At 39.6% G+C, this 18,924-nt stretch overlaps 1 protein-coding gene and 2 non-coding genes across 4 annotated transcripts in view; all 3 read left to right on the top strand.

Annotated features, from left to right (window-relative positions):
- The first annotated feature begins 155 nt into the window (after positions 1-155).
- The window catches only part of SF3B3 (splicing factor 3b subunit 3), a 48,117-nt gene continuing 29,348 nt past the window's right edge, over positions 156-18,924 (top strand). Inside the window, exons 1-8 of one of the 2 annotated variants that reach the window (XM_027119300.1) lie at positions 156-291; positions 2,700-2,837; positions 5,115-5,441; positions 6,128-6,300; positions 7,005-7,146; positions 9,448-9,560; positions 11,719-11,856; positions 12,648-12,751. In XM_027119300.1, coding sequence (XP_026975101.1) covers positions 2,768-2,837; positions 5,115-5,441; positions 6,128-6,300; positions 7,005-7,146; positions 9,448-9,560; positions 11,719-11,856; positions 12,648-12,751 — 1,067 coding nt within the window. In that variant the 5' untranslated portion in view covers positions 156-291; positions 2,700-2,767. Of the gene's footprint in view, positions 403-2,699; positions 2,838-5,114; positions 5,442-6,127; positions 6,301-7,004; positions 7,147-9,447; positions 9,561-11,718; positions 11,857-12,647; positions 12,752-18,924 lie in introns of both variants that reach the window. The other variant, XM_027119301.1, reaches the window with a different exon arrangement.
- Positions 5,725-5,804, top strand: LOC113627425 (small nucleolar RNA SNORD111). Its single transcript, XR_003435545.1, has one exon. It is a non-coding gene; the product is annotated as a small nucleolar RNA SNORD111 (small nucleolar RNA).
- LOC113627423 (small nucleolar RNA SNORD111) lies at positions 11,378-11,468 on the top strand. Its single transcript, XR_003435544.1, has one exon. It is a non-coding gene; the product is annotated as a small nucleolar RNA SNORD111 (small nucleolar RNA).

Below are 18,924 nucleotides of genomic sequence, written 5' to 3' on the forward strand. Positions count from 1 at the left end.
CTACTTTAAAAGGTCAATTCATTTCCTATTCTCCTGGAAAAAGTGACGGTCATAAAGTATATTTAAATAATTTTCAATGCTGTGTGGAAGCAAGACAGAAGCCGTAAAAAAAAAAATTATATATACATTCTTCAGGCGCCGGTTGGGGACCTTTTTCCGTCGCGCGCCAACCGGAAGGTCCCTGTCTGAGGAGCTAATGGCGGACGCCGGCGGCTTGGCGTTGGTGGTTGTTTAAGGCTTGAAGGAAACTGAGGATCTGTCGGATATCTACGCCATCCTCCTGGCTGCAGGGTAAAGAAACAGCTCCCCGACTTCCCCGAGACCGGGGAGGCGGATAGCGGCCTTGTAGGAGGGTGGGCCGAGCCTGTGGCAGAGGTTTCTGAGGCAGCTTAGGCCCGAGAGGTACGGGAAAGGGAATGCTTGGGGCGGCTTTAGGGAATCGTCTCCCGTTTCCGTTCACAGTGTGGGAACCAGGCCTGGCTCAAAATAAGCTTTGTAGAAACTGTACCTTTTAGGCGCTGGGGGAGGTGTGAGAAGGAGCAAGCAGGAGGGACGTCTTCTTCTGGAGAAAGTAAACGACACACGGGAGGGTGGAAAGACCGAGGGTGTTAAAAGTGTAAATAATGGAAACAGCCTTTGAAGTCAAGACTTTTGTATTTGTATTTTGGCATTTGGGCGACTTGTTTCCTTCTCTGATCCTCATGCGGTGATGTTCTTTTGGCACATGGAGAAGGGGTGGAGGGAGCAATCACAGGCTCATTTCCTAGTATTCACCGGCAGGAGATAGAAGTGGGGGAAATCAAAATTTACCAAGTTTTGGCCGTTACTGGTTCCTGGTATATTGTTCTTGGCTGGTCTGCTTCCATATTGCAACTTCCTCCATTACCCAAGATAACAATACTTGGGGAACCTGGATCCAACTAGGTTTGGGGAAAATGAATTCCAAAGATAGTAATGGATAGCGTACGTTGTAAAGCTTTTCCAGGTTTCAGAAGTGGCCTGTGGTTTCCTCTGTTGTTTTCTAAAAAATTCTTTATTTTTAACGTAATCAGTCCTGCAACACGGATCACATTGACAACATGGTAGGGGTTTCATTGTAAATTTTGTTGTTGATAACTGGAGATTTGAAATTATGTTTGAAATTTTATAATAAGAGCAAGATGTAACAGAATAAATCATGTCTGAGAATCACATTCACTACTTTTCAGAGAGCAACTTTAACACATTCTCTGCCTATTTTTTACCCAGACTTTAAGCAGAGCACAACTTTCCCTGGAAATTTCCCAATGTCTAAGCCCTTCTGGGTGTGTGTGTATCTATGTCTCTGTGTCTGTATGTTTTTTCTATTTTTCTTCTTGTAGGTCATTTCTCACTCCCTTCTTGTTCCATCTCAAGACTTTTTCTTTTTTTCCCTGTGATCCTAGAAGAACATTCCTTGGTTTCCTTGATGTTTCTTGGTTTCAAGTAGGAGAATGTATATCTCTCAGGACCTGTTTCCAGACTATAGGATCTTTTCCTCTCTTAGGCACCCTGCTCTTGCCCAGCCCCCAAATGATTATTATTTATAAGGACATTTGCTCATAATTTTCTTTTCTCATTTAACAAAACCAAACTCGTACATTAATTACACAGTGACCACTTTGAATTTCTCAAGATCCCTTCTTTTTGTAATTGAGGAAAAATAGCTCAGTTTATTTTCCAGCACTAACTGTGTATAGGTGTAGTTTTGGTAATTCTTTTATGGTAGAAGTGCATCAGTTTGCAGTCTTCAGTTCTGTCTGATGAGAAGAATCCTTTTCTGTGACTGTATACTCCTTTGGGGAGGCTTGCTCCTGAAGTGACAGTTCAGTTTAGAGATACAGTCATGCACATATGAATGGCCTATATATGAAAGATTTTCTTTGCAGCAGTGTTCATAATAGCAAGAGATTGGGAAGAAACTGAATGTTCGTCAGTAGGGTGTTGGCTAAATGAATTGTGATATACTCTTTCAATGGAATACTATGTAGTTGTAAAATAAAAATGAGAAAGCCTTTTGTTTGTTGCTATCTCAAAAGATAGGTAAAGTGATAAAAAATCAGTTGCACTATGATGTGAGTGTATGATATACAGTACCCAACTTTTAGTTAAAAAGGGATAATAGACAGTATTAATAAATATTTTTGTTTGTACATACAGAAAATATCTGGAAGGACACAATATAACTTGGTGAAATTGATTCCTCCAGGGAGGAAAACTGGATGGCTAGGGAATGGATGGAGTCAGCTTTTTGCTGTGCTTCTGAATTCTGAACCATGTGAAAGTAGAGCCTATTCAAATACAAGTAAATGTAGACCTACTTAGTTTCTGTGACAAAGTCAAATAGACAGTGTTGGCTTAATGGTACAGATCCCAGCTCCTAGCGATACTACTACTTGTTACGTGACCTCAGGCAGACAATTTAATTTCTTAGCTCAATTTTCTTATCTGTAAAATTAGTGTAATATTGAGTACTTCATAGGTTTCTTGTGAGGTTGAAACAGAGTGTATAGTAGCATAGTGCCTGGTATGTAGAAGGCACTCTTAATTATAAGTATGTTGTTCCTCAATAGGCCTTACTCTCCTGGTTCTGCTGTCTTCAGCCAGAAGTTCCCATACAGAAATGTCTGTTAAAAGAACAGTTGCACAGCTGATATTTTTCTGTTTTTATGTACTCTTAGCTTGCTTTGACTTGATATAACCAAGGCCTGGATTGTGGAGTTGTGGGTGGCTCAGTGTTACTGCTACCATGTTCCTGTACAACTTGACCTTGCAGCGAGCCACTGGCATCAGCTTTGCCATTCATGGCAACTTCTCTGGTAAGTTTTTCTATTATTATTTTTCTGAGCTTAACATTTAAAAAAAATTTTTTTGTCCACATGATGCAGCTTGTGGGGTCTTAGTTCCCTGATCAGGGATTGAACCTGTGCCCCCTGTAGTGGAAGTGCAGAGTACTAACCAATTGACTGCCAGGGAATTCCTAACATTTTTAATATTACTAGTTTTATGCTTCAAATTGCTTTTTTCAATCTCAAACCTTTTTTCTAAAACAAATTATGAAAAATATCTTTTAATCATTAGAGAAATTGTAATTTATGTGAGGCTTTACAGTTTCTAAAGCACTTTGGAGTACTTGATCTTCCAAAGGACCTTTGGAAAATAAGGTGGCCTGATAAGTGATGGCATTGAGCAAATGAGAATGGATTGAGGTGGGTAGGAGTGGCATATCAGACAGGATAGGAAGCCATTTAGGCATTAGATAGTGAGGATCTGTATTAGGGCAGTGAGGATAGAAGGAAAGAGAAAATATGAGTTTGCAACCTGGGGGGCAGAGAATATGACAGTAACGTTGATAGCAGGTTACTTGAGACCAGAGAGTGTGTTTGGGGAAGGAGGAACTTGGATATTTTAAACATTTAGTTTGAAGGTGATGACAACTCATCTGGGTGGAATTACATAGCAGGGAGAAATGGGGACAAGTTGACTGTTACGTATTTGGAGGTGTTGATTGCAGTTATAAAAGCAAGTGAGCCTTTTAGGAGTCAGTTTAGAAATAAACAGCATATATTAGGTGGTAGCTTTAAAAGGTCTTTGAGAGATTACAGCTAACAGCCCAAAAAGTTAATATGATTTTTTAGAACAATAGCCTTAAAGATGGGCTAGAAAGAGCCTTTGGTAATTTTTAATTTTACGAAGCAAAACATTATATGTTTTTTTTTGTTTTGTTTTTAAATTATTTATATTTGGCTGCATTGGGTCTTCGTTGCTGCGCGTGGGCTTTCTCTAGTTGCGGCGAGCGGGGGCTACTTTTCGTTGTGGTGCGCGGGCTTCTCATTGCGGGGGCTTCTCTTGTTGCGGAGCATGAGCTCTAGGCGCGTGGGCTTCAGTAGTTGTGGCACGTGGGCTCAGTAGCTGAGGCTCAGGCTCTAGAGCGGAGGCTCAGTAGTTGTGGTGCACGGGCTTAGTTGCTCTGTGGCATGTGGGATCTTCTGGGACCAGGGCTTGAACCTGTGTCCCTTGCATTGGCAGGCAGATGCTTGACCACTGCGCCACCAGGGAAGTCCCCAAAACATTATATGTTAATATCGTTTGTAGACAACTCTGAATTACGCAGATTGATGGCAAATCTCAGAAAAATAAAAAGGAAGTTTAAAAATAACTTGTGTGACCATTTTTGAAAAGTTCTTCTTTGATACCACTTTTGTTAGATGTTTTAAATTCTGGGAAAAGTACCTTTTTTTTTTGCCTTTGAATTTATTTTATTTATTTATTTTTGGCTGCATTTGGGTGGGTCTTCGTTGCTGTGTGCGGGCTTTCTCTAGTTGCAGTGAGCAGGGGCTACTCTTCATAGCGGTGCGCGGGCTTCTCATTGTGGTGGCTTTTCTTGTTGTGAAGCATGGGCTCTAGGCGTGTAGGCTTCAGTAGTTGTGGCTCACGGGCTCAGTACTTGTGGCTTGTGGGCTCTAGAGTGCAGGCTCAGTAGTTGTGGCGCACGGGCTTAGTTGCTCCGTGGCCTGTGGGATCTTCCCAGACAAGGGCTCAAACCTGTGTCCCCTGCACTGCATTGGCAGGCAGATTCTTAACCACAGCGTCACCAGGGAAGCCCAGGAAAAGTACCTTTTAAAGTAGAACAAATTAACTTAAAATACTAAGCCCCCAGCTCGGTTACATTTATCTTTTTTGGCTTTTTTTAAAAAAAATTTATTTATTTTTTTGGCTGTGGCAGGTCTTAGTTGCGGCAGGCAGGATCTTTCGTTGTGGCCCATGAGCTTCTCTCTGGTTGTGGTGTGGGGGCTTCAGGGCGCGTAGGCTCTGTAGTTGTGGTGCACAGGCTCCAGAGCACGTGGGCTCTGTAGCTTGCGGCATGCAGGCTCTCTAGTTGAGGCGCGCAAGCTCAGTAGTTGTGGCGTGCGGGCTTAGTTGCCCTGCAGCGTGTGGGATCTTAGTTCCCTGACCGGGGATCGAACTCGTGTCCCCTGTGTTGTAAGGCACATTCTTTACCACTGGACCACCAGGGAAGTCCCTTTAGTGGAATTTTGATCCATTCAGGTTACTAGCTCTGATTGTTCATGATCTTTACTTTTCGTGTTTTTCAGGAACCAAACAACAGGAAATTGTTGTTTCCCGGGGAAAGATCTTGGAGCTGCTTCGCCCTGACCCCAACACCGGCAAAGTACACACTCTACTAACTGTGGAAGTATTTGGTGTCATCCGGTCACTCATGGCCTTTAGGTTGACAGGTGGCACAAAAGACTACATTGTGGTTGGTAGTGACTCAGGTCGGATTGTTATTCTGGAATACCAGCCATCTAAGAATATGTTTGAGAAAATTCACCAAGAAACCTTTGGCAAGAGTGGATGCCGCCGCATTGTTCCTGGCCAGTTCTTAGCTGTGGATCCCAAAGGGCGAGCTGTTATGATTAGTGAGTGACTTACTCTTGACTTTTTGACTCTTAAAGAAGCTCAGTTCAGGATAATAGTGCTGTGATCTTGATAGTGTGCCAAGAAATCACTCAGCTGGGTAAAGTTTGGATCATTTTGGATGTTTAAAGTTGCTTTTCCTTTTAAAACAATGGGAGAAGTTTTAACACACCTTTTCTACTTCTTATCTAGTTGGAAATGGGTGTTTTTCCATTTCTTTAAGTGTAGCAAAAGGCTACACTGTAAGATTTTACATTATTAGACAATGAATATGGTTGCTTTCATCAGCCTGAAGTGATGATTCACATTCATGTCTCTTCTCTGATAAATATCTTGAAGAAAATTCTGTGTATCTGATCAGGCTTCCACAGGGCAACCTTCTTTGACCAGTCACAAAATCATTAGATCTAATTCAGAGAATAAAGCTGGCAATTCTATGAATTATTGTTTAGTTTGTCATAAAAATTTTTGAAGAGTTAGTGGGATATTAAGATCCCTATTAGGAAGGAGGGGGGTAAAATTATGCTCTTGTCTATTTTAGCAAAATCCTAAAGCATGCATATGCTTGTAGAGAGTTAGTACTGGCTATTAACGATCTTTCAGAAAATAATTGTGATGTGAATCTAGCTGTTCTGTAGCCTCTGGTTTCATTATCTGGAGTTTTTCTATGTTTTGTCTCCTTCAACAGGCGCCATTGAGAAACAGAAATTGGTGTATATCTTGAACAGAGATGCTGCAGCCCGGCTTACCATTTCATCTCCACTGGAGGCCCACAAAGCGAACACTTTAGTGTATCATGTGGTCGGAGTAGATGTGGGATTTGAAAATCCAATGTTTGCTTGTCTGGAAATGGATTATGAGGTGATGGTGGGGGGGGTCTCAATCTCTCTACCCACCTTTTCCTTCCCCTCCCTTCTCCCCGTCTCCCTCCTTTGGGTTTCTTCCACTCACTTTTGTGCTTCCCTGAGATTGTTTTCTTCATTGTGCATTTCTTATATCTTACTTGCTCACAGTTTTTTTTTTTTCTATTCCAAATACCTTTCTGAAATACTTTGGAGTGTTTCAGAATTTACCTGATTTGAATAGTCTCCCTGTGGAAACAGGGTATTTATTGGGAAAAGCTCCCTGAAAAAGGAGGTGAAAGTGTATTTGGGATATTTTTTCACTGGGAGATAGTGAAAGATGGGGCATACCATTCTTTTGCTTGAGAGGAAGGCAGTATTTTCTAGTAGAGCTAACCCTGGTCTCAGAAATAGAAGACCTGGGCTCTTGCTTTCACTCTGCCATTACTTAGTGTGAACTTTGGCAAACCATTTGGCATCTGTGGACCTCTGCTTCCTCGTTTGTGAAATGGAGGAATCCTGATGCCCTTTCCAGCTATGTTTATTTGTTTGCTTAAATAATTTTTATTGGAGTATAATTGATTTACAATGTTGTGTTAGTTTCAGGTGTACAGCAAAGTGAGTCAGTTATACATACGCATGTATCCACTCTTTTTTACTTTGCAGTTTTAAAAGTTTGATTTTATGGTACTGATTAGTCTTTGTGCCACTGTTATTCTATAGGAAGCAGACAATGATCCAACTGGGGAAGCAGCGGCTAATACCCAGCAGACACTTACTTTCTATGAGTTAGACCTTGGTTTAAATCATGTGGTCCGAAAATACAGTGAACCTTTGGAGGAACATGGAAACTTCCTTATTACAGGTACTTTTCTCTTAGAGCTGCTCTGTACCATTTTGCTTAGTCCATTTTATGTTCAAACTTAGCACTGTTTGCTTAATATGATTTGGAAACTATAATCCATTTGTAGTAAACCTGAGTGCCTTGTCTGTGTTTTGGCAAGGTTAGAAATTCATGTGGTGGTTAACTCTTATCCTCTAATGGGGGCAGGGAAGAAAAGAGAGCAGTCAGCTTAGAATATTGATTACTGTTGGTTGCTCTGGTGTCTTGACTGTAGTCAATCTTTCACTCATTACAAAAATCAAAACCTGGCTTTGTGAAAAGACAAATGTAACTGTTACCAAAATTGATCCAAGAAGAAATTAAGAACCTGAATAGACCAGCATTTGTTAAAGAAATTGGAGCAATAATCCAAAGTTTCTTTTTCTCAGAAGATTTAAGGTCCAGAATTTTCAGGGACCTTAAATTTCTCCAGAGGTTAGAAAAAAGAATAAAAACTGTTGTACCACTTTATGAGCCTAATATAACTTCAGTACCAAAAATAGAGGAGGATAGTAATAAGAAAAATTTGCAGGCTGGTTATACTTGTGACTATGGGTGCAAAAACCTTAAATTTTAGCAAATCAGATCAACAGTGTTTTAGATGCACTGGAGCAAAGTATGATTTTTGTAGGAGCTCAAAGATGTTCACTATGAAGAATCAGTGTTAGTTTAATTCATATTAAAAGACTAAAAGAGGGCAACTGTATTTGTGGTAATCTAAATTTCATCAGGCTTGAGTAAGACAGTGATCCAGTCCTTTCAATTTCAAGTCATTTGCACTTGAATTAATGTCTAAAGTGAAATATGTCAGTTGTTGGGGGAGGATTTTAGAGAAGAAAGATACAAAACAGTGCTTGTCTTTGAGCATTAAATCTTAGGAAGAGACTTCTTATATATTAAGCAGAAGAATTTTAGAAAATAGATTGTATTTAATTACTTGCTGTAATGTATTATTGTACTTCTCATTTATGAGGGTTTCATTCATTAAAACAAATTTTTACTGAGCCTCTACAATCGGTATCTGCAAAATCAGTCTACTGGGCTCTGGGACTGCAGTGATGGAAAATTAGATGTAGTGTCTCCTTTTATGCAAGATTGAGTGTAGTGGTGAATATATGATAGTAGCAAAAAAATTGCCAGAGTGTGCCAGATGGTATGACAGCATGGAGGAGGGGTCCCTAACCTAGGGAAGGAAGGCAATGCGTCAGAGAAAGGTTTCAGAAGAAGTGCTCTCAGCTGAGAACTGAGGACTAGTTAGGAGTTAGCTAAGTGTAACAGGGGTTGAGGAGGAGTTTCTGTTATGGCCAAATGGAACAGAATGCACAAAAGACGAAATGCAGGAAAAAACATGGTTCATTGAAAGAACTGAAAGCTCATTGTGATTGGATCATTGGAGGTAAAGGGATGGGGTAGAGGTGGGAGGTAGCTACTGAGGGTTTTTTTTTTTTTTTTTTGCATTACGCAGGCCTCTCTCACTGTTGTGGCCTCTCCTGTTGCGGAGCACAGGCTCCGGATGCGCAGGCTCAGCGGCCATGGCTCAGGGGCCCAGCCGCTCCGTGTCATGTGGGATCTTCCCGGACCGGGGCACGAACCCGTGTCCCCTGCATCGGCAGGCGGACTCTCAACCACTGCGCCACCAGGGAAGCCCTGAGGGATTTTTAAGCAGGAAAATAATGACATGTTTAAAGGTGAACGTTTTTAAAAGATCACATGCTTTCATTTTGGTAATGGAATGGAAGATAATAAGCCAGGAGATTTGTCAGGAAGCTGTTTCACTAAACCAAGAGAGATTCGCAGCATGAGGACTGCTAAGGAGGTAGAATCAATAGGGCTATGGGAGAGGGGAGAATTGAAGGATGACATTCTTGTTTTTGGTTTGGTCTGTTGGTCGATGACAGTGTTCTTTAAGGTGGAGAACCCAGGAGGTGGTTTGGGAAGGAACTCTGCACTTGTTTATGAATACGTTCATTTTTAAGCTGCTATGGAATATCCATGTGAGAGTGTCCAGTAGGCAGTTGGATTATAGGTCCGAACGTAAGAACTGAGTTCTGGGCTTGGAGCTAAACATTAAGATGCATTATCAGAGATCTGGACAGGCTGAGATTCCCCAAATGGTGCCCTATCCTTGTCTAGCATAACTATCATGGAAAAGAAACATTGAATGTTTATCACCTTCAGGCACACTGTACCTTCAAGTTGTGCTGAAGGAGGGAAGGAATTGAAGGCTAAATTGTAATTCATGGTTATGTCAAATCACTGCTGAGTTTCATTTTCTCTTGACAGTCCCGGGGGGATCAGATGGTCCAAGTGGAGTGCTGATTTGCTCTGAAAACTACATCACCTATAAGAACTTTGGTGACCAACCAGATATCCGCTGTCCAATTCCCAGGAGACGGGTAAGGTCTTTGTTTGCCATAAGAAAAAATATATTTGTGTTTGTGAAATGAACTTAATTTTTGTAATTACAGTGTGGTCTCTTAATTTATTTATTAATCAAGTTTTAGTTTCTTTGTAAATGTTTTTAATAAAGCCAGTAAAATACCTTAACAAAAGCAAAACAAAATCTTTAAGAATGGGAGTTAAAAGTCAACACAATTCTATGTTGTACACCTGAAACTAGCATAATACTGTAAGTCAATTGTACTTCAGTTAAAAAAAAACCAACACAGTTTTCATTCTCGAAGAACCTATGGAGATTATCAATTTGAAATTCCTGAAAGTTTCTAGTTTGAAGAATCCAGGTGTATTCATTGGAGATAAATTGTGTTTCATTCTCTCCTACCCCACCCCATTCCAACATACAGAAAAATCTAAAAGGAGAGAATGGTGAATTCCTGTATACCTTTCACTTAGATTCCCCAATTAATACTGCTTTGCTACTTTTGCCTTTTCTTTCTTATGTTTCTACAAATTTTTTTAGGCAAAACCATTTGAAGATAGGTTGTATGACACTGCAAGAATTTCCTAAGATGTAGCTCCTAAGAAGGAAGAAATTTTCCTACACTATCAGTATTGTGCCCAAGAAATTTACCATTTTGAGTAATACAGTTATCTTTCGTACAGTTCTCTCATTGTATTCCCAAGATCCCTTATATCTACCTTTAGTCTCTTTTAATTTAGAGTATTTCCTCTCACCTTTGTTTTTGTTTTTTTATGATACTGACATTTTTTTTAAGAGTTTGGGTTAATTTTCTTGTAGTTTGTCCCATAGTCTTTTTCCTCATGATAACATCCATGTTATATTTTTAATAGAATTATTACTTAGGTGCTGATATATATTTCTCATTACATTACATTACGGGCACATAATGCTGATTTGATTCATTATTGGTTATGCTAAATTGATCACATACTACTTCTCTTTGTTGTAAAGGTACCTTTTCCTTTTTGTAATTGGTGTGGAAACTAGTGAACTTTGAGACTGTGTAAATACTCTTTTCCCCTAAATCTTTTCACACAGTGGTTTTCCTCTCAATCAGTTACTACACTGGTGGTTGAAAATGGTGCTTTATTGCTTTTAATTTTAAGTTTACTGTGGAAACCATTAAGCATACAGTTGGGCCTCCATATCTGCAGGGTTCTCATGCATGGATATGGAGGGCTGACTATTCCTTGTACTGCCCCATTTTATATAAGGGATTTGAGCATCCGTGGATTTTGGTATCTGGCGGCTCCTTGAACCAATCCCCTGCAGATATCAAGGGATGATTGTGTATATAGTGAACTTCTGTGTACCCAGCTTCAGCAGTTATCAACAGCACATGGGTAATCTTATTTGATGTCTGCTTCCTCAATTTCTCCTCTCACCGCAGATTATCTTCTTAATATTAATTTATAGGTGCTGAGGTTAAATCTTTTAGGACTTAGTTTATCTAGTACATGGTATCTGAGTAAGATTCCATCAATTTTAGAATATCTGGTAAGATTAGCAAGTTAAATTCTTGGTAAGGAGTGATAAGTGATTCCGCTTAGTTGATCAGTTTAGTTGATCCGTTTAGTTGACCTGACTGCCAGGTGCTGTACTTGGCTTTGGGGCTGCAAAGAAGTATAAAACATGTTTTGCCCTTGAACTTACTCTGAGAGAAATACAAAATGTTGGAAACATTAAAAAAGAAAACCAAAGTCCAGCCAAGGGGGAATGCCCTTTGGAAACAAGGGCTGATGATGATGCTTTGGATGGTATTGTCATGAACATGTAACAGTCTTTTATTCACAGCCTGAAATGATGATTCTTTAAATTTCATGTCTCTTCTCTGACATTTTTCTCTGGAGATGGTTCTTGCCTTATTGATCTGATTAGGCTGTAGAGTGGAATTGTGGCTTTTTTTTTTTTTTAAACGTAAGCTTTATTATGTATTTATAGTAGACAAGAATTTTTGGTTATTGTGTTTTAGTCCTGTGGCCGGCAGGCTGCTCTGGGTCAAAGCTTGCATGGAGAGGCTCCAGATGCCTCTAGGCCTTGGATGGCCCGTATGATCCTTGTTGGTAAAGTGTTGAATTCCAGAAAACGAGTACTCATTTCCAAGATGTTGGTTGTGTATTTGACTTTGCTAGAATGACCTGGATGACCCTGAAAGAGGAATGATTTTTGTCTGCTCTGCCACCCATAAGACGAAGTCAATGTTCTTCTTTTTGGCCCAAACTGAGCAGGGAGATATCTTTAAGATCACTTTGGAGACAGATGAAGATATGGTAAGTAGACCATGGAGTGAGGGAAAAAAATGAAAAAACCTATTTGTTGTGGTTAGTCTAGTTAATGAAACTTTCTAAAGTTTCATCCTAATTTTAATTAAGTAACCTTATTTTAAAAACTGATATGTGCATTTAAGGTTTACAGAGTGGTTTTATAAACCATTTGTTCATTACAACTACTCTCTGAGATAGAAAGGATAATTTACAAGTTAAAAAAAGGGAAACAGAATGCCTTAAAAAGTGGTTGCCTAAGGTGTTAAAGCTTTTAAAGTTTGGAACTGGTACATGAATGTAGGTTTTCTCCCTCTGGTTAACAGATTTTTGGTCTGATGCCATATAATGTGAGAATGGGTAATGCCGTTTCTAGTGAATAACAAGAGAAAGCTCTCCATGTCTACTGAAAACTGGTAATATACATGATCTGTTACTTTTTTCATCCCATGGAGGAGTGCTGAACACTGGGCGATTTCTTAGATACCTGTTACAAGAGCTCAGGAGGTGGCAAGTTTTTTTTGTAAAGGCCAGGTAGTGAACATTTTTGGCTTTTGTGGGCCATGTGGTCCCTGTCTCAAATACTTAGCTCTGCCATTGTGGCACAAAAGCAGCCGTAAGTACTGTGTAAACTGTGTGACTAGCCTGAGGGTTGTAGTTAGCTGACCCCTGGTTTGGAAATGAAGGACGGTATTTTATTTGCTACTTTGTTTATTACACTATCTTATAATACTGGGCTGTTTTCCATGGCGTGGCTTCACTTGCCTATGCACTAGTATCTTTTTCTCTTTCCACTCCAGGTTACCGAGATCCGGCTCAAGTATTTTGATACTGTGCCTGTTGCTGCTGCCATGTGTGTGCTTAAAACAGGCTTCCTTTTCGTAGCATCAGAATTTGGAAACCAGTGAGTAATCCTTTTATTACTCGATTTCACCCTGGTTACTATAAAAGTTGGCAGAAGGGAGATGTAGTTTCAAGGCTGTGGAGCTTTTCCCAAGAATGTTTTAGTTTCTTCAGAACAAGTTTTGCTCTCTTTCCCCTTTTATATCTTTCTCTTGGTGACTTCCTCTACTTTAGTGGCTTCAATCAATACCTGTGGGTAGCTGCAAAAAAACAGCTTTAAAAGTGATCTCTTCTAAGCTTTTTGCTGGATATTTCAATGAATAAATATTTATTGAACTACTTAGTATTAAATATATGTTCCACAGACACTTCACTTGTATAAATCTGAAGTTGAAGCTCATCAGAACCCATAGCTTCCCAGCCACATCACCAACCCTTCCAACCTCACTATTTTTTTTACATTCTTTTTTTTAATATTCTTTTCCATTATGGTTTATCATAGGGTGTTGAATATAGTTCTGTGTGCTATGCAGCAGGCCCTTGTTTATCCATTCTATATATAAAAGCCTATATCTGCTAACCCCAACCTCCTAATCCATCCCTCCCCCAACCCCTCCCCCTTGGCAACCACCAGTCTGTTCTCTTATGTCTATGATTCTGTTTCTGTTTCATAGATAGGTTCATTTGTGTAATATTTTAGATTCCACATGTAAGTGATGTCGTATGGTATTTGTCTTTCTCCTTCTCACTGACTTCACTTAGTATGATAATCTCTAGTTGCATCCATGTTGCTGCAAATGGCATTATTTTGTTCTTTTTTTTTAAAGTTTTTATTGGAGTATAGTTGCTTTACAATGTTGTGTTAGTTTCTGCTGTACAGCAAAGTTAATTAGCTATACATATACGTATATCCCCTCTTTTTTGGATTTCCTTCCCATTTAGGTCACCACAGAGCACTGAGTAGAGTTCCCTGTGCTCTACAGGTTCTCATTAATTATCTATTTTATACATAGTAGTGTATATATGTCAATCCCAATCCCCCAGTTCATCCTGCCTCCCTTCCCCCCCAGTATCCATATGTCCATTCTCTACGTTTGTGTCTCTATTTCTGCTGTACAAATAAGTTCATCTGTTTCATTTTTCTAGATTCCACATATAAGTGATATTATGCGATATTTTTCTCTTTCTGACTTCACTCTGTATCACAGTTTCTGGGTCTATTCACATCCCTGCAAATGGCACAGTTTCATTCCTTTTAATGGCGGAGTAATATTCCATTGTATATATGTACCATATCTTCTTTAACCATTTTTCTGTCAATGGACATTTAGTTGGTTTCCATGTCTTGGCTATTGCCATTCTCAGTATTTCTGTTAATGTCTGATGGGGCAGTTCCAGCAGCTTGAGTGTAAAGTCTCGATTTTGCTGTCCTCTACAACTTTCAGTTGAATGCCAAGTTGTTTTTACTTCTGTATCCCTTTTTTTTTGGTGTTAGTCTGAACTAGCTCCCTAGTTTGCTTATTGCAGTTCATTGTCTTTCCTGTAAAACTCGGCCTTTATAGAGTCATCTCATTAAGCATACAAGACACAACCCTGATGAAATTTCCCCATCCCGTGTTACAGTCTCTGATGGCTTTTCATTGACAAATGGCTTAAGTCTGAACCCTAGCCTTGAATTTAAGACCAGTATTGAAGACTCCAAATTGCTTATGAGATAAGCCGCCATGGTCTTGCTTTCTAAGTTCAGGTTTTGCCAGTATGTGGTAAAGTGTGTGCAGATCACTTACCTAATGCTATTTCTTCGTAATGAAAATGAAGGTGTTGTCTAGAATTCTACAATTCTATTCCAATTTTGCCTTGTCTCCAGTTCTCCCTTTCTTTAACTTGCCTTTTACTCTTCTTCATTGACTTTATTCCAGCTGTCATTTTATTACTCCTTTTCCCAGTTTATATACCTGTTTTGATGCATTTTTCATTTAGCCTGTTATTATGACATTTTCATCCATTTCTAATTTTTTAGTTTTTTTAGCAAGGAATTTTCATTGTAGAAAAGTTAGGAAAGTTCGTGTAAGCAAGTATGTCTCCTGTAATCCTTCTACCCAAAGATAACATTTTTTTTGTGTAGCCTTCCTGTGTGTGTATATATTTAAATGTTTCTACGGAATTGCAACTATGCACTATAAATTGTTTTGTAACCTGCTTTTTTTATACAGTAGTAAGTAATAAATATTTTTCTTTACCGATACATACAGATCTTTTTTTGTTTTTTGTTTTTTTTGCGGTACACGGGCCTCTCACCGCTGTGGCCTCTTCCACCGCGGAGCACAGGCTCCGGACGTGCAGGCTCAGCGGCCATGGCCCACGGGCCCAGCCGCTCCGCAGCATGTGGGATCCTCCCGGACCGGGGCACAAACCCGCATCCCCTGCATCGGCAGGCGGACTCTCAACCACTGCGCCACCAGGGAAGCCCCGTACAGTTCTTTAACATTTGTTTTTTGTTAGCACCTTTTCTCTCCCCCACTTTTTTGTGGCAAAATATATATAACAAAATTTCCCATTTTAACCATTTTTAAATGTTCAATTTGGTGGCATTAATTACATTTACAGTGTTGTATAACCATTACTGCCATTTTTCCAAACTTTTTTATCACTCCAGACAGAAACTCTGTACGCATTATGGAATAACTCCCCATTCCCCTTTCCTCCAGCGTCTGTTAACCTAAGTGGAATCATATAACATTTGTGCTTATTCTGTCTGGCTCATTTTACTTAGGATAATATTTTCAGAGTTCATATGTAGTAGCATGTATCAGCACTTTATTCTTTTTATCTCTGAATAATAATGCATTGTATGTATGTATGTACCACATTTTGTTTTACCTGTTAATGGACACTTGGGTTCTTTCCACCTTTTTGGTATTGTGAATAATGCAGCATTGGACATTGGTGTGCACATATCTGTTTTAGTCTTTGTTTTAAATTATTTTGGGTATGTACCCAAGAGTGGAATTTCTGGGTCATACTGTAATTCTTTTTAACTTCTTGTGGAACTGCTAAACTTTTTTATGGCTGCTGCACCATTTTACATTTCTAATGTATGAGGGTTTTTGTGGGTGTTTCATACAAATGCCAAACACTAATAAGTACTTTTTGTTGTAAGCATTTAGTAAATGTGGACTACTCCCATTTTTGTTATTTTACTCTGATAATGAAGAAAGTTTTGGAAAATGAATAAAAGAGCAAATAAATAATGAAAATCACCCATAATCCTAGTATTCCAGAATAGTTACTTTTTAACATTGTATCTGCTTACAGTGTTTTTACTTTCTTGTATTTATATGTAGTTTTATTTTAGAGAACTGCATCAGTCTATAAAAAACTATTAGTGTACTATTTCAAATACGCAGTATATCCTAAAAATCTTTCCATGTCAATAAGTCTGTATTTTTCACTTAAAATTATTTTGTTTTTTATTATGGAAATATTCTAACGGGCACATAACAAGAGAGAATAGTATAATTAGTCAACTTACGTGTGCCCATCACTCAGCTTCCACAAAGGCCAACCCATGGCCAGTCTTGTTTTATTTATACCTTGCCCCAATAATATTAAATTTTTAAAAAATTAATTAATTAATTAATTTTTGGCTGCATTGGGTCTTCGTTGATGCGTATGGGCTTTCTCTAGTTGCGGCGAGCAGGGGCTACTCTTTGTTGTGGCCCGCAGGCTTCTCATCGCGGTGGCTTCTCTTGTTGCGGAGCACAGGCTCTAGGCGTGCAGGCTTCAGTGGTTGTGGCACGCGGCCTCAGTAGTTGTGGCTCGCGGGCTCCAGAGTGCAGGCTCAGTAGTTGTGGCGCACGGGCTCAGTTGGTCCGCAGCATGTGGGATCTTCCTGGACCAGGGCTCGAACCCGTGTTCCCTGCATTGGCAGGCAGATTCTTAACCACTGCGCCACCAGGGAAGCTCAGTGATTTCTTAAGATAATGAAATAGCCAGTCAGTATTCAAATTTCTATATTGTCTCAATATTTCGTAAGTTGATTTGTTCGGATCAGATCCCAGTAAGACTCATACATTGCCCAGCCACTCTGCGTCATGTGGGATCCTCCCGGACCGGCGCACGAACCTGCGTGCCCTGCATCGGCAGGCGGACTCTCAACCACGGCACCACCAGGGAAGCCCTAGAGAAGACATTTTTAATGGCTACATAATATTTTATGGCTCTACCCCCTCTTGATGGATATTTAGGGTGTTTGTACTTCTGGTATTATAAACAGTGCTATAGATTCTCTCACCTTCTGAGATGGCCCACACTCTGTCTGTGGAGTGTGTTTCTGTCTAAATAAATCCACTTCTTACCTATCAAAAAACAAAACAAAACCAACAGTGTTATAGTGAACGTTGTAGGTGTATCTTTGCATGTTAGCTGAATAAAGCCATAGTTTAAATTTCTATATGCGGGATAAAATTTTGATAGGGAATGCCAAATTGTACTTCAAAAGATGACATCAGTTTACATTCCCACAAATGGTGTGTGAAATCTTTTTTCTTTTCATTACATGCAAAAGGGAGAGTTAATAAGCTCTTAAAAATCATTGAGTAAAAATGAGCAGTTCAGTCAATAGAAAAATGGGTGCAGGATTTGAGCATGCCTTTCATAGTAAAAGAAATACTAGTGGTCTATAAGTGTAATATGTAAAAAGATTTTCAAGCTAATTCATAATTGAAGGAATGCCAATGAAAACAAGGTGTTGGGCTTCCCTGCTGGTCCAGTGGTTAAGACTCTGCCTTCCACTGCAGGGGACTTGGGTTTGATCCCTGGTCTGGGAAGTTCCACGTGCCTCAAGGTGTGGCCAAAAAAAAGAAAAAGAAAACCACTTTGTTTGTTTTTTCACCTAGCCGATTGGCAGACATTAAAAACTTAGATAATAACCTGTCTTGATAAGGCTGTGGGTGGAGTCAGTAGCTGCAGACATATAAGGTATTCTGTTCTTGCTCATTACCTTGTTCGGATAGTGTGTTTGCTGGGATTTACACATTCTAATTGTTAAGTCTTCTAAAAGTCTTTTTAGAAATAATACAGACAGTGATTCCTTTTGTTCTAAAGAATCATAGTGTGCATTTGTTGAGCACTTGTCTGTATGTAACAGGCACTGTTCTAAACGTTTTTCTTATATTGTTTCAGTTTGGGCTCCCCTGTAAGCAGAGCGCGAGACAAGGCTAGATTATTGGGAGGTAATTGCAGGAAGCAAGAGTGAGGGATCAGTGGGGAGAGATAGGGAAAAGAGGAAAAGCCAGTATTAAGGGCCCATTACTGAGGTTCCTGCTGTGGTCATTGGAAACTGGCTTCTGTCAAGACCTGCTGAGAAGCATGCAGAATGCCTTTGAAAATTGCCCACCTGGGGGTTAACAGCACCAGTTCCTCTCCCTCTTGGGCTGAAGGTTACCCCTGGGGGCATGAAGTCCCCTGTACATCCTGTTGCTCAGGCAGCTCCCAACGGGATAGATGTTCTGAGGGCAGAGAATAGAAAGACTACAGTGCACAGGTGGGATGCTTGTTAGAGTGAGACGGGTTTGAACTTGTGAGAAATTATCCATTACTGTTGCACCTGAAATCTGGAAGACATAAGAGTGGAGATTTGGGGCATCAGAAACGTGCTATGGGTGTTAGCTCATAAAGCAAACTTATTTATCAATCAGTTACTTAATATAGCATTTACTGTGTTCTAAGTACTTTACAAATATTGATGCATAACATTCCCTGTAAGACAGTGCTGTTAACCCATTTATAGTAAGGGCACTGGGGTCACAAGAGAATTTAAGAAATTTGATCACACAACTAAATCTAACTCAAAGCCAGACCACCTGGTTCCAAAGTTCCTGCTCTGAAGCACATTATAATCACAGAAACTGTTTTATCGAGATTCAGCCGAAGCAACCTTTCTTGTGATGGAGGGAGTGAACCCAGCATCCTCTTGGTTATCTGTGAAAGTGTCTTTGACGGGTGATCTTTATCATCTGTATATGGACATCTTGCCTGAATAAGAAGTTTGTATTATTTAACTTTTTCTTTCTTTTCAGTGTGTTTGTAAATCATTCAAGGATAATAACCCTGTTTGCTTTTTCATAATTTAGCATAGAATCTGATGAGTTTACCGGAAGGGTTATATGCTGAGATTTATTCGGCTAACATTTATTGAGTGTCTTATGTATTTCAGACCCCGATGTAATCATT

The sequence above is a fragment of the Aethalodelphis obliquidens genome, unplaced genomic scaffold, assembly GCF_003676395.1.
Source record: "Aethalodelphis obliquidens isolate GAN/ISIS:26980383/991018 unplaced genomic scaffold, ASM367639v1 scaffold20, whole genome shotgun sequence".
Lineage (NCBI taxonomy): Eukaryota > Metazoa > Chordata > Mammalia > Artiodactyla > Delphinidae > Aethalodelphis > Aethalodelphis obliquidens.